This window comes from Chiloscyllium plagiosum, chromosome 25, assembly GCF_004010195.1.
Source record: "Chiloscyllium plagiosum isolate BGI_BamShark_2017 chromosome 25, ASM401019v2, whole genome shotgun sequence".
Lineage (NCBI taxonomy): Eukaryota > Metazoa > Chordata > Chondrichthyes > Orectolobiformes > Hemiscylliidae > Chiloscyllium > Chiloscyllium plagiosum.
The window spans coordinates 27,748,414-27,762,929 of record NC_057734.1 but is presented as its reverse complement, the minus strand read 5'-3'; the positions used below and the strand labels follow the sequence as shown (position 1 = coordinate 27,762,929).

Below are 14,516 nucleotides of genomic sequence, written 5' to 3'. Positions count from 1 at the left end.
TTGTTCAAATTGACATACAGTTCTATTTTTACACTTCGTGTTTTTCTTTGTTCTTGGACCATAGGTGACATTACCTATCTCCAAGGTATTCAGTGAAAACAGTGGAGGCTTTTCTTGACCAAGCTGCTGCTGAAAATGGTATATCTTTATCATTGAATAGAGAGGTGTGTCTAAAATTAGAACATGCTAATGAGCTTGTCTGGCCCAGGTTTTAGCAGCCTTTTTATTTCATCAGCTAAAGGTATCATTCCCAGAAGCTCCAGAAACCTTACAGCTAAACTAGAACAGTCAGTTGCAGCAGGAAGTGCTTTTCCAGCATTCCTTGTGGATCATGAGGAGCAGGATTTCTTCTCTTTCCGCACCTCACAAGTAAACCTGCTGCAATCTGTCTCCCTCTCAATGAGCTAATGGCTTTTCCCTCATTGCCACCTCATTATTCAATAAGTCCTCCTCCCCACCCCATGATCTAATGACGTTTACCACCTCACCCCACTATCTCTTTCCTATCCTATGCTTGGCTGCAAACTTGAATAAAAAGCCTGACTGTGTGGAGCTATCAGCCTCTCAGTTTGGCCAGCTGCTTGACACAAAACCAACTCAAACATTCAAATGAGATGCTGCTATTAAAACAAGTAAGACCTCCACATTCCCTTTTTTCCACAATGCCCTATCCCTCCCCCAATTCTTTGGGAATTTAGTGGCCATGATTAAAGGCTGGCAGATTTTTTTAAAAATTCATTCTGATGTTACCCTGAATAATGTCACAAAACTGTGACTGGATGCCAGACATTTTAAGGCAACACAGTGGCTCAGTGGTTAGCACTGCTGCCTCACCGCACCAGGGTTCAATTCTAACTTCAGACAACTGTCTGCATGGAGTTTGCACATTCTCTCTGTGTCTGCGTGGGTTTCCTCCAGGTGCTCCTGTTTCTCCCACAGTCCAAAGATGTGCAGGTTGGGTGGATTAGCCATGACAAATTGCTCCATTGTGTTCAAGCATCTGCAGGCCAGGTGGATTAACCGTGGAAAATAGAGGGTTGCAGGGATGGGTGGGTTGGTGTGGGATGCCCTTCAGAGAGTCAGTGTGGACTTGATGGGCTGAATGGCCTGCTTCCACACTGTAGGGATTCTATGATTCCATGATTCACATTCACAATGACGACTTGCATAAAAAAAGAGCAATACAGTGACTCAATGGTCAGCCTCAGATGACACTCTGTGTGGGGTTTGCACATTCTTCCCTTGTCTGAGTGCTCCAGTTTCCTCCTGCAGTTCAAAGTGAAGGTTAGTTGGATTGGCCATGCCAAATTGCTTCATAGTATCAAGAGGTGTGCAGGCTAGGTGAATTAGCCATGGGGAATGGGGGGGTTACGTGAATAGTGTGGGGGTGGGTCAGGGTGGAATGCTCTTTGGAGGATTGGTGGATTCAGTGCGCAGAATGGCCTGCTTCCACACTGTAGAAATTCTAATATGATTTTATATTGCTGCATTAGTCCCTGAGAGTTAATAATTTCAGTATATATGGCTATATTAGCATCAGTCTATCAGCTTTCCATTTCATCATATCTACCATAGACTTGAAAACAGTGCAGAAGAGGTTGCCCAAAATTGCTTAAAAGTTTGAATCAATTTTATCATACAGTAACTTATAAGAGCACCAAATCTCCAATCACTGCCACTTTCTGTTGAAACAGTTTTGTGCAAAAATGAAAAGTTAAAGAAAGTTCATGGAGTGAAGATTAAGAGTGTGTGGTTGGGAGGAGTGGGAGATTTTGGTACAGTGGTAATATCCTTTGACCAGTAATCCAGGAGCCTAGGCTAATGCTGTGGGTTTGAATCCCACCACAGCTGCTGGTAAAATTTGAATTCAGATAATGGATCTAGAATATAAAGCTGTGTAATAACGGTCATTGATTATTGTAACCATTATTTTCAGCTGTCATCTTTAGCTGGTCTACATGCGACTCCATAGAAAAGTAGTTGATTCTAACTGGCCATTCAAATGGCCTCGAAAGCCCTCAGGAATGAGCAAGAAATTACATTACATGAAAGAGATTTTTTAAAAAGAAATTTTGTATTCCATCTCTGATATGCCTATTATTAGTTATTAATATGCATTGCACTGGCATTAATCTGTGTACCAGAACTCTTTCAAGTCTAGCTTAAAATTCACCTTGGTTTGGAGGTTTTCCTTTTATTGAAATGGAAGTAAAACTAAAACAGCACTATGCACAATTAGATCCCATTTTATTGATTGAGTTTGCAGCTAGCCAGCACTTCACAGATAGCAGATAGATGGCGCAATATTGTTTTTTAGAAAGATGAAAAATGCGATGCTAGTTCTTGGTGTGAATCATTGGCTTATGTTACCGCAGCCAATGTCACAAAGGAGCTGATCTGCAGTTGTTGGTAAAGTGATAATTTAATGGCAGCATCTGTTTAATTCTACCCAATGTATATCGTATAACAAGCTTTGATGCATTAAATGGAATAAAATTAAGAAACTCTAATTGATGGATTGATTATTATTATGAGATACAGATGGGGCACATAGTTCCTGTCTGGAGAAATGCAAAGACTAAACAGATAAACTTGCATTTATCTTAATTGTGCGAATCAAGCTTGGGAAAAAGGGAAATTAAATTTTCTGCCTACTAACTGTCTCTAAGTAGTAAAAGTAATAGCAATATTTCAAGAAGCTTTTATATTTTCTGTGGTTAACAATTGAGTACACCTATTCATTACCCCCTCAGCAACATTTTGGGACTGTCTCAATTCTAAGTCTATAGGTGTAAGTGCAATTAATTATGTTTTCATTCCGCAATCCACGTTACTGAAAACAATAAATGTATTTTACATTTTAATAGATGTCCACATCATGTTGTACAGTATCTTCTTTAATGTATAATATCCTTTCAAGTCCCTTGTCATAGAGATATGCAGCATGGAAACAGACCCTTTGGTGCAACTCGTCCATATCAACCAGATAACCTAAATGAATCTAGTCCCATTTGCCAGCACTTGGCCCATATCCCTCCAAACCCTTCCTATTCATATGCCCATCCAGATACCTTTTAAATGTTGCAATTGTACCAGCCTCCACCACTTCCTCTCACAGCTCATTCCATACATGCACCACCCTCTGCATGAAAAAGTTGCCCCTTGGGTCCCTTTTAAATTTTTCTTCTCTCACCTTTAACTTTTGCCCTCTGGTATCTGAGCATTCTTAAGCATAGTGGAATGCTGAAAACTTGCCAAATATTGACAGTTAACAAATCTATGTTAAAGTAGTTAAGACCACAAGAAAGACCATTTTTTCCTGTATTTCCCAAGCAACTACCTTTTTAGACAGTCTCAGGATATCATTTTGCAACAAGTTGATAAATTGTTGAAAATAGGTACTGTGCTAGTACAACTTGCTTGGTGGAAAGCCTATTTGTGGTATACAATTGTGGTCCTAACTGTTGATAATGTGAACTTGGCTGGAGATGTAGAAACAGATAACTGCAATACTCAAGCACTCCTTAGAAGCAGTAATTGTACAGTGGTATATGCAGATTCCATGCATGTCCTCCCACCAAGATGTGGAATGAACTCACTGATGCACAGTGGCAGGATTCAGACTGATTTGGAAATTGAAGAAAAAGGCAGAGAAATCATCAGGCATGGCACTGGAAGTTCTGGTAGAGAAATGATGCGTATTAGCTGAGGAATCATACAATTCCTAAAGTGTGGAAGGAGACCATTCAGCCCCTCTGAAGAGCATCCCACCCAGACACATCCTACCCCTGCACACCTGTTTTTCCCATGGTTAATCCATCTGCACACCTTTGCATATGGGAGGAAACCGGAATACCCAGAGGAAACCCATGCAGACAAGGGGAGAATGTTCAAACTCCACACAGAAAGTGACTCAAGTCTGGAATTAAACCTGGCTCCCTGGTGCTGGGTCACCATGCTACCCTAAGTGTTCATCTCGTGTAGCAGCTGATGCTGCTCTGCCTGTCCTCACTTCATCCTCCCATTTCTTCTGAAAGCCTAGCACACACTCCTGACAAGGCATCCAGGAGTTGGGAGGTCATGTTGCGGCTGTACAGGACATTGGTTGGAATACCACAGGCCACTGTTGGAATATTGCGTGCAATTCTGGTCTCCTTCCTATTGGAAAGATGTTGTGAAACTTGAAAGGGTTCAGAAAAGATTTACAAGGATGTTGCCAGGGTTGGAGGATTTGAGCTACAGGGAGTGGCTGAACAGGCTGGGGCTGTTTTCCCTGGAGCGTCGGAGGCTGAGGGGTGACCTTATAGAGGTTTACAAAATTATGAGAGGCATAGATAGGATAAATAGGCAAAGGCTTTTCCCTGGGGTTGGGGAGTCCTGAACCAGAGGGCATAGGTTTAGGGTGAGAGGGGAAAGATATAAAAGAGACCTAAGGGGCAACCTTTTCAAGCAGAGGGTGGTACATGTATGGAATGAGTTGCCAGAGGATGTGGTGGAGGCTGGTACAATTGCAACATTTAAGAGGCATTTGGATGGGTATATGAATAGGAAGGGTTTGGAGGGATATGGGCCGGGTGCTGGCAGGTGGGACTAGATTGGGTTGGGATATCTGGTCGGCATGGACGTGTTGGACTGAAGGCTCTGTTTCCATGCTTTACATCTTTATAACTCTATGACATGGTGATTCCTATAAGGTCACTAAGATAGAGCAGCAGAATGCTCCTTGGATCAAGTCCTTAGAGAATTTCCAGAATGAATGTCAACAACATTGAAGTCTTAACAAGTTGTCTTTAGAAAATCTCTCCCAGCATTTCAAAGATCCTTTTCAAATATCCTTTAGCAAGAGAACAGTGTTTTTTTTGTGGATTTGCTTTGTCGTGATATGACACATCTTTGGAGCACACAGGGTTTGTACTTTAACATTTTGGCCCATAGGTATTTACGTTACCACTGTGCCACAAGGACCCTTCAAGTGAACAGTTTAAAGGGATTTATTTTCAAATAGTGCTCATAACTGTCAGCAACATCTTGTTTATTCCTAAACAACTGCTTGCTGTTAGGAGATGTTGTTGGGTCACGCGCTATCCACCAAAACACAGCACAGTATTGTTAATGAGGGCTGTCCAGCAATTTAACTGGCACTCAGTTCTTTGATGATTCTCCTGGCAGCCATTCTTAGTGCATGTTTCAAATTATTTATCAAAATGAACTTTTGCACTGAACACAAGCTAAACTGTCAGTTCAAAAATCTATCTTTACCGCCTGAGAACCTGTTCAGCATCTAAAGGAGCCATATTTTCATCTAAAGAAGTAGAAATATTATTCTTGTAATAGATCCAAAAAAGATTTTTTGGGAATTTTTTTAATGCTGAATCTTTGAGAGGTATATCATTTTGAAACCAAAATGCATTGAGAGTGTTATGGTGCATGTAAAACATATTAATCATTAACACATTTTTGGTACTTTACTATTTTTAGTGTCAAGTGCTCATGTACCGCATTTGATTTACAGACACCAGTGTTTGAAAGTGAGGTACATTGTGTTGATGATCAAGAGAGGGGTAATAGCTTAGAGCCTCAATAATAAGCTGCAATATAACTAATCTAATATGGGTGTTTGCAAAGCGCATCACCCTTTTTCCTTCTAACTTGAAAATGATGAATTTACTCAGCTTTTGACCTAATTCTTAAGGACATAAGAAATTTAAGAGAAGTAGACCATTTAGCTCTTTGTGTCCATTCCACCATTCAGTAATATCATAGCTGATCTGTTGTAGTTTTACCTGTACTTTCCACTGCCACCATCCCATCCATAACCTTTGATAGCCTTGTGATTCAAAAACCTGAATCATCTTTGATTATATTCACTGGCCCCATGCTATGTGCGGTTTAATAAGATCACCTTTCAGTATGTTAAACTCCAATGAATATTAGCCCAAACAGCTACACCTTTCCTCAAAAAATAACCTCTTTACCCTAGGAATCAATCTAATTAATGTTCTCTGAACTGCCACAAATATAGTTATATTCCTCTTTAACAAAGGAAACCCAAACTATACACAGCATTCTAAGTATGGTCTCACAATTGCCCCCCCAACCCCTTGCAATAAAAGCCAACATTTCATTTGTTGACCTCATTGCTTGCTGTACCTGCAATCTAACTTCTTGTGATCATAAGGACTCGTGTGGCAGAAGTTGTGTCCCTACCTCTGGGGAAGAACGGTTGGGCTCAAATCTAATGAGACCAAGAGGTATGTCATAACATGTGCAAACAAGTTGATTTTAAAAGTCATGTGATTCCTGTATGACAACTCCCAGTTCCCTCTCGATAGTAGCATTCTCCATTTTGATAATGTTCTACGTTTCTTATACCACAACCTCACATTTCCAACATTATACTCCATCTGCTAAACTTTTCACACTCACTGAACATGTTTACATCCTGTTGTTAACTCCATGTGGCATCCACACAACTTGTGTTCCTATCAATCTTTGTTAACATCCCTCTGTAATGTGTATTTGAAGGAACTGTATTGTAAAGACAAAAAACAAATTATCAAAGGTAACAACTGAAATGTTCAGGGTAAGAGGTTTGTTGTGCATTTCCAACTTTTTCTTTTCTTTGCCTCAGATTTTTTGCATATTATTTTGTTGTGATGGACAGATGTTGTATTTAAATAATAAAACTTTTCAAAAGTAAACAGCTCATTCCTTGAGTAAATTGTGGACAGGTGAAATTACATCTATCCATTCCTTAGTGAATAATTTTGTTGACTCATTGGCATTGTCAAGCAACAAGGATAATTTATGTTAAGATTTTGAACTATTTCTACTAATACTACAAAATCTTTCAACTTTTTAAAATATCACTGGATACATAGCCACACACGCAGACAACAAGCAACATGAATTTGACTGGGACAACACTACTATCATAGGGCAAGCCAGACAGAGAACAGCCAGGGAATTCCTAGAGGCATGGCATTCATCCACAAACTCCATCAACAAACACATCGACCTGGACCCAATATACCAACCACTACAGCGGACAGCTGAAACTGACAACCGGAAGCGGCAGGGACAGACCACTATAAACACCGGAGGAAACATCAAAGAAGCGCTTCGCAGGAGGCTCCCAAGCAGTGATGATGTCGCCTAGCCAGGGGACGAAACGTTTGCAACAAAAACTTCCAGCTCGGCAAACAGAACCATAATAACTGGATACATTATGTTTTTTCCCCCTTGAACACACCAAACATCACATGGCTGATGTTTGAAGCAAAAAAGAGTAGATTAAGAGTTCACTGTTTGATTTGCCCCCTGAAATTGAATCATTTTCTGGAACATAATCTGTAATTATGAAACTTGACATAATGCAGGCCCGTTTTGGACCCCAAAATTTTAACTCTGTAAATATTGATAAAAGAAATTGTAAGGTGTTCCATGCAGAATTGGCCCTGACTGGCAGGATCAAGTGGATGTCTGAGGCACCAGCAATGAAATAACACAGTCTCACCCTTAAAGTGGTCATGAGCTGTGGACAGCATTATTACAGGATCTCATTAGAGTAGATGAACTTTCAAAATGTTGCATTATTTTGGGAGGAACAACCAGGAACTGAATGCTTTTATTTAAAACATAATGCAACAAAAAATGCCAGGTGCTTGAACAGGCAATGTTTGCATAAAATGTGTAAACCCATAGCAGGAATTATTTATTTATAATACAGAGCTTAATCTGCAATATTTCAAAGGCAGCAACACATTGAAAAGTTGAGATAATTATCATGAACAATGAAAGCTATGCTTCAGACTGTACAATTCTTTAAAGATTTACAAATCTGAAGCCTCCTTTTCTTTTACCATTAAATATCACTACACTACAAAATTAATTATGCAACTGAGAATGGGGATCAAGCTATTGTACAGAATTGGAATATTTTTCTTACTCATTCATAGGATGTGGGCATTACTGGTAAGCCCAGCATTTATTGGCCATCTCTAATGAATTAAGAGTTAGAATTAAGAGTTTGGTCTGGAGTCGTTATGTAGGTCATACAAGATATGGATGACAGATTTCCTTCCCCAAAGGCTATTATTGAAATGGTTTTGTTTTACAATAATGTCATGGTTACCATCACTGAGGCTAGATTTCAATTCCATGTTTTGTTAATTATATTTAAATTCCACCAGCTGACATGATAGGATTGAAGCCCATATCCTCAGAACATTAACTTGGACTACTGGATTACAATACCACGATGCCACGTCTCCCCTAAATTGCACTGGTGGCGATGAGATTTAACAAAGGTTTTAAACATTGTGAAGAACCTTGATAAAGTGCAAAGAGAAAGCTTCTTTCATCTAATTGGGTATCAGCAACAATAGATCTTCAATGTAAAACTGTAAGAAAGCAAATGCTGTTAGAGAAAATCCTTTAAGCAGGATTAATGGATGATGGAATGTATTACCAAAAGGAACGCTTAAGGCTGTAGCCATTACATCTTATGGAAAGAGTGGATAAATGTTTAAAAGAATGAAAGATGCAATGTGTAGAGCAAATGAACAGAGAGATTCATTTTGGATTACTATACTCAGGCAAGGAGCTGTTTCAAATACAAGTTAAATGACTGCCTTTACTACCATGAACCTCGAGTACTGTTTGTTAAATTAAGAAATCTTATGCTTACAAACCAGAAAAATATTCAGATTTGTAAGCTATATGAATCTTCTTATCATTTGCAGATACACATTGTGTATATTTCTATGATCTATCATATGTAATCAGTATTAAGATGATAACTTTATTTGGCTAATATATGTTCACTCAATAAATTTGATAGCTGAAAATAATACACATCATATTTTTGGCTTATTTTGTAGCTCTTCCAATTAATTGGAATATTAAACTGTTTTGTTGAATTTTACTAGCACTTCAGTTTACCTTCTTCATTTATACTGCAAGAGATTAGAATGAAAGTGAACTTTTTTTTCTCTAATCCTGTAAACTTCATGTCACTGTAAAGATAGGAATTTATAAATATAATGCAAATTTTGTGAAAATATGCATTATAAAATCCAGCCCAATCCCTAAAATATCTTCTGGATTTCAGGCATAAAATTGTTTTAAAATTATATAACTCTGCCATCTAGTGATTATATGGTGTAGTCATAGTAATTCTTCATACTATCTGAAGATGATTAAATTATAATCATCTGTATATTTAGTTTTTATTATGTTTTTAAAAATTACATGGTGTGTTTATAAATGTTTTGTGATTTGCCTGATAGTTGGATTTGCTTTTTTTTTCCTGGGATCTTGTATCATTTTAGTCATTGGATTTGGAGGTCTTCCAGCAGATTAAATAATCAGCCCTATTTTCAGTAAATGGCCATAATTATTTAATACATATTTTGCTAGTTATAGTACCTGCTGCTTTCGTTTAAGTGATACATTTCAGGAGGTCTAACTCCTCTAGTATGTTATGAATAATGCGATGGCAGATCCCTTAGCAATACATCAAAAGTCTAGTCTATATCACTCAGTTCTATAGTGATTATAACAAGGTCAGCCAGGTGGTCATCATAGAATATGCTTCCCTGATTGGGGCTGTTAGTTTGGTCCATTGAGGGAGCCCCGCCTGGCAGGCAAGAACAGGAATGTTTGACATTCCATTCACTCTGAGAGCTCGCTCTGAGGGGACTTTTCACTATCGAGGATTCTCCACGTGTAAATAAAGGGTGACTTGGTGACAGGATACCAGCCTCTGTGGAGTTATCTCAAGTTCTGCCGTGTATCACATTTTCTAGAACACACTTACCATCGTGGTTTGTCAATAACACAATCCTCCACAATCATTTCTGCAGTTCCCCAAGGACATATACTTGGCCCTCTTTTCTGCATGTGTGTGCTGCACTATGACGCTTTTCTACCATATGACATTTTAAAGTAAGGAAACATTGATAAACCATAGATGTGGAGAAATTTGTTACCAAGAAATTAAAAGGCAGCTTCAGAGCCATCCATTGATTGTTTAATCATTCTCTGTAAAGTTGACCTGAAAGAGCAATGCAACTGGTACAGGGTACAGTACTGGTATGTCTGTTATAGGCCATGGACTATGTAAGCCACTTTTTATCTTCCTTTGCATAACAAATAGAAAAAAACACAAACTTTGGGTAACTAATCTTTCGAAACCTATATAATACAGTACCATGCTTCAAAGTAGTATTGACTAGAATCTTTGAATGAAAAAAAGCTAGTGTAAATATTATTATTGCTTCATTTTGAGTGGATTACATAGATTTAATGAAAACAGTCCGTATAGAATAGTACGTACTTTTAGCTGGAAATACACAAGGTCCATTAGATTTGATTACACATGTAAGTATTTTTTCAATAAAATCCATCTATTTTTCATGTGACCATTCCAATATTATTGGCAATTAGAGTAGGCGTCATTGCAAAGGTAGCAAGTGCTTGCAGCAGAAAAGAAAACTTTGATAGTCTTCTGTTATTGAAAAGCATATGGCTATGACAGGCACAGTTTATCAATTAAACAAAAAATTGCAAATGAGGAAGAAAAATAAAAGGCTGAAAATACACACCCGTCATCAGCATCTGTAAAGAGAAAGGCAAATTATAATAGCTGAATAGTGTACCCTGATAAAGTATATTTTCTGAAAATATCATCCTCGGTATTTTTTTCCTCATTATACATCCTGACTGTGTATGTTAATTATGTCCTATTATTTACATTCTGCGGTAAAATATTTTCATTAATATGCCCATCACTACCTTGTGTATTTTCTGTGTATGCTCCTAGTGTTTTATACTGAAGTTAATGGAGTTCATACAAAGTAAAAGAGGTACATCGCATCCTTCATACATCACACTATCCAGTAATTCAGTAAAGCATCGTATTGTATTGCAGTGTATAGCTGTAAATATATCAATTCAAAAAATATTTAGAAAGACTGTTCCAGTGGAGAACTTGTAGTACATTATTCACTCTTTATGTTTAATTACTGTGAATATTTCTCAATTCTCATAGAATTAAAAACCCAACTGATTCTTGATTGTTTTGATGCTTTCATTTATAATTATTACAAATCCTCCCTTGAGCTTACAGTTTTCCTCTAAAGATTTACTCCCTTTACCATATTTAAGTAATAGCACTGATGAAATCTCATTCTTCACTTGGAATTATAATTTCTATAATTTTGATCAATTTTCAGGGTAAACAAATGATAAGCAACAACCTAACCAATAATCTTAAATCAGTAAACTGTAGATCTTGAAAGGAAATAGTGTAATAAACATGTATAGTTTTATTTATATATATATATTATATGCGCGTGTAAAACGTTTGGAATTTGGATTTCAAAATAGTGACATGAGAGTGTTGGTTACTTTTTGAAGTGTTTTCTTTGAAAACAAAGATCAGATGCATTCTGATACAGTGACCTAATCTAGCATTGTTCAGAAAGCAAGTGGCTGTAGACTCCTGTGGTATATTAACAGAAAATTATTTATACTGTCTGGTTTATGGCTGTGAACAAATGTTGAAGCCTATATGCTTTTTGTTTACAGTTCAGAATAACCAAGAATTGATTTTAGTTCAAAAAGACAGAGATGGAACATTTTTAGGGCAGACTGGAGGAGACCTGACTGAAGTCTGAAGCAGGGTTAATTTTCTCTCTTTAAAGGAATATAGGACAATTCAGGGAAAATAAGTCACTTCAATAGAGATGTAGTTTGTGGAACTTCCAAATCAGGAAAGTTTGGTCTGAAATCTGTAGGTTCTTTAAATTGAGAAAACTTAGACACTTGGCTGTGGTAAAGTTAATGTTGGCAGATTTGGAAAAGACTCATCGAATTGTCACCATAATCACAGCAAGGAAACTGTCAGGAGTCAGTTAAGTATAACTGTAGGGAGTTAAGAGGTGGAGTGTAATTTCTCTGGATTTGAACAGTAAATTGTTTGATAATTTGTTATGCTTTCTGTATTAAGATCTTTCTGTTTTCTATTTTCGGTACCTTTACCTTCTGATCCCTTTTGTGTGTAATAAAGTTTTGTTCAGTTGGTACAGAAACATTGCTGCTTTTTATTACTCTGTTTCAATGACTCACCAACATATAATTACTTTTTAAAATGATTTATCAAACTAGATTTCAATATGGGATCTGACTTGTCCAGTAGTATAGGCGAAAGTGAGGACTGCAGATGCTGGAGACTGGAGTCAAGATTAGAGTAGTGCTGGAAATGCACAGCAGGTCAGGCAGCATCTGAGGAACAGGAAAACCGATTTTCCTGTTCCGTGGATGCTGCCTGACCTGCTGTGCATTTCCAGCACCACTCTAATCTTGTATCCAGTAGTATAACAGGCTGGAATCATAAAAATAGAAATCTGCTTGAAAAATTGTTCAATTTTTGAATGCATCAAGAAATGCTTTACCACACCATTTTATTTTGCTAAGCAAACATTGTTACCAGGTATATTTTAATAAGCTCTGTTTGTGAATTGTGTTGTGAATGAAATTCTGATTTTATTGTATTTGTTTTCTTTTAGGAATTCATTGAATTATCAAAAAGATTGATCATTGATACTTCTTTGAAGGAAAATATTGTGGCTAAAGCCAAAGAATATGTAGAGAAATTCCATTCCTGGGATACAGAAAAGGAGACTTATCAGAAGCTCATTGAAAACCTGCTTTAAATAGCCAGCAGTCAAGTTTGGAACTTGGGTATAATTGATTAGAACATAGATTTTTAAAATAAAATTGTGTTTTTAAGTTAAGGTTATGGGGATTGAGAGTGGCTTTTAAAAGGGAATATAAAACCATTTGCTGTGTGTTAACCATCAGACAGGTCATATTTTGATTAAGCTTTAACTTGTGTGACCTGCTGGTGTTAAATTGTCTGCCAGTGCCTTCTTTTCTTGTTTCTGTAATTCCTGACTTTAAATGAATTCATGTCAATGGAATATTTTTTGTATGAAGAACACGTCAAGAAAGGCTCAACTTGCTGGTGCTTTCTTTAACAGTATTTTATTTTCCAGTTGTCTGCACAGTTCTGTGATTTCCTCAACTAACAATTGCAAGCATTTTTGGACTTTTAAAGTCCACTATCAGTCGTATTACTCTCTAGCTGGACAATTAATTCCTATTTGCACAGTTTAATGAGAGGGAGGAAGAAAGAAAAACCATTGTTTTTAAATTCAGTTATTAAACATTTCTATGTAGCCTTAATGAAGGCAATCCTACTATGAGAGGACAGCGTGAAATTCTGCATCACTGCTGATCAAATCAAAACAATTAAAACAATTAGATTAAAACAAGATGTTAATTTAGTGAGCTACTGAATGGCATATCACTACTAATTATAATGTTGGATTATTTCGCAGTAGTCTTCTAATAATGAAGTTTATCCCTTAAACCCTTTATTTTCTGACAGTAAATCTCGTTCTTGTTTGTGTTAATGAATTTAGATTTAGTACCATTATCAAAACTACCTTAACATTTGGAAATAGCAAAAAGACTAAATGCAAACAGGAAACACTGTAAACCAACTGGTCAGATAGAATTTTTAAAGAGAAACAGCTAGGCTTGAAGAGCAGTTTTACCCATAATAATGACATTTTATCCACTTAACAATGGCTGACTGAATTAGAGATTGAATATTTGGTCCAGTATTTGCAACTGTTTGGTGACCAAAGTGTCCACTTGAGGGCTTTTATTGACATCTATGAATTTTCCCTTACTCATCCTTCCTTAACAGTTTATGTTTATTCTGACAACTGCACAAATACAATTCCTTTATATTCAATATTATGTTGTTATTGTGAATGTTACTTGGAGTGAGTCATTCAGCCATGACATCTGACTTCCCACAGTTTCAGCATTGCTATAGTAAAGAAAATCGTCAAAGTTGTTTTTGAGCATGCCTGATCTCTTTAAAAATGAGAGTAAACTCTCAAAAAATTATTTAATCACAACTTTACCAAATGAAGTTTAGCTCCTTTTACTAGTTTCATTCATTCAGTTGTAGATTTGCAATAGATGTACTTCCTAACCATCTGGTATTTCAATGCTCAGAAGTTAACATATTGCATTGAAAAGAAACCTTTTCAGCTTCAGCCCAGTTCTCGCAGCAAAATTACAGTTGCTCTGGCACGGATCTACAAAGTTAAACTTGAGATAATGGAGGTAGATGTTGGTATTGGAGTACATGGAGTCATAGAGATGTACAGCACGGAAGTAGACCCTTCGGTCTAACCCGTCCATGCCGACCAGATATCCCAACCCAATCTAGTCCCAACTGTCGGCACCCGGCCCATATCCCTCCAAACCCTTCCTATTCATATACCCATCCAAATGCCTTTTAAATGTTGCAATTGTACCAGCCTCCACCACTTCCTCTGGCAGCTCATTCCATACACATACCACCCTCTGTGTGAAAACGTTGCCCCTTAGGTCTCTCTTATATCTTTCCCCTCTCACCCTAAACCTAAGCC

The 14,516-nt window shown here is 37.3% G+C and overlaps 1 protein-coding gene across 3 annotated transcripts in view; it reads left to right on the top strand.

The window, feature by feature from the left end:
• glt1d1 (glycosyltransferase 1 domain containing 1) overlaps positions 1-14,305 on the top strand; it is a 98,025-nt gene extending 83,720 nt beyond the window's left edge. The window contains exon 12 of one of the 3 annotated variants that reach the window (XM_043715785.1): positions 12,573-14,305. In XM_043715785.1, coding sequence (XP_043571720.1) covers positions 12,573-12,719 — 147 coding nt within the window. In that variant the 3' untranslated portion in view covers positions 12,720-14,305. Of the gene's footprint in view, positions 1-1,936; positions 2,461-8,192; positions 8,217-12,572 lie in introns of those variants that run through there. The other 2 variants (XM_043715788.1, XM_043715786.1) reach the window with 2 other exon arrangements.
• The last annotated feature ends 211 nt before the right edge of the window (positions 14,306-14,516 follow it).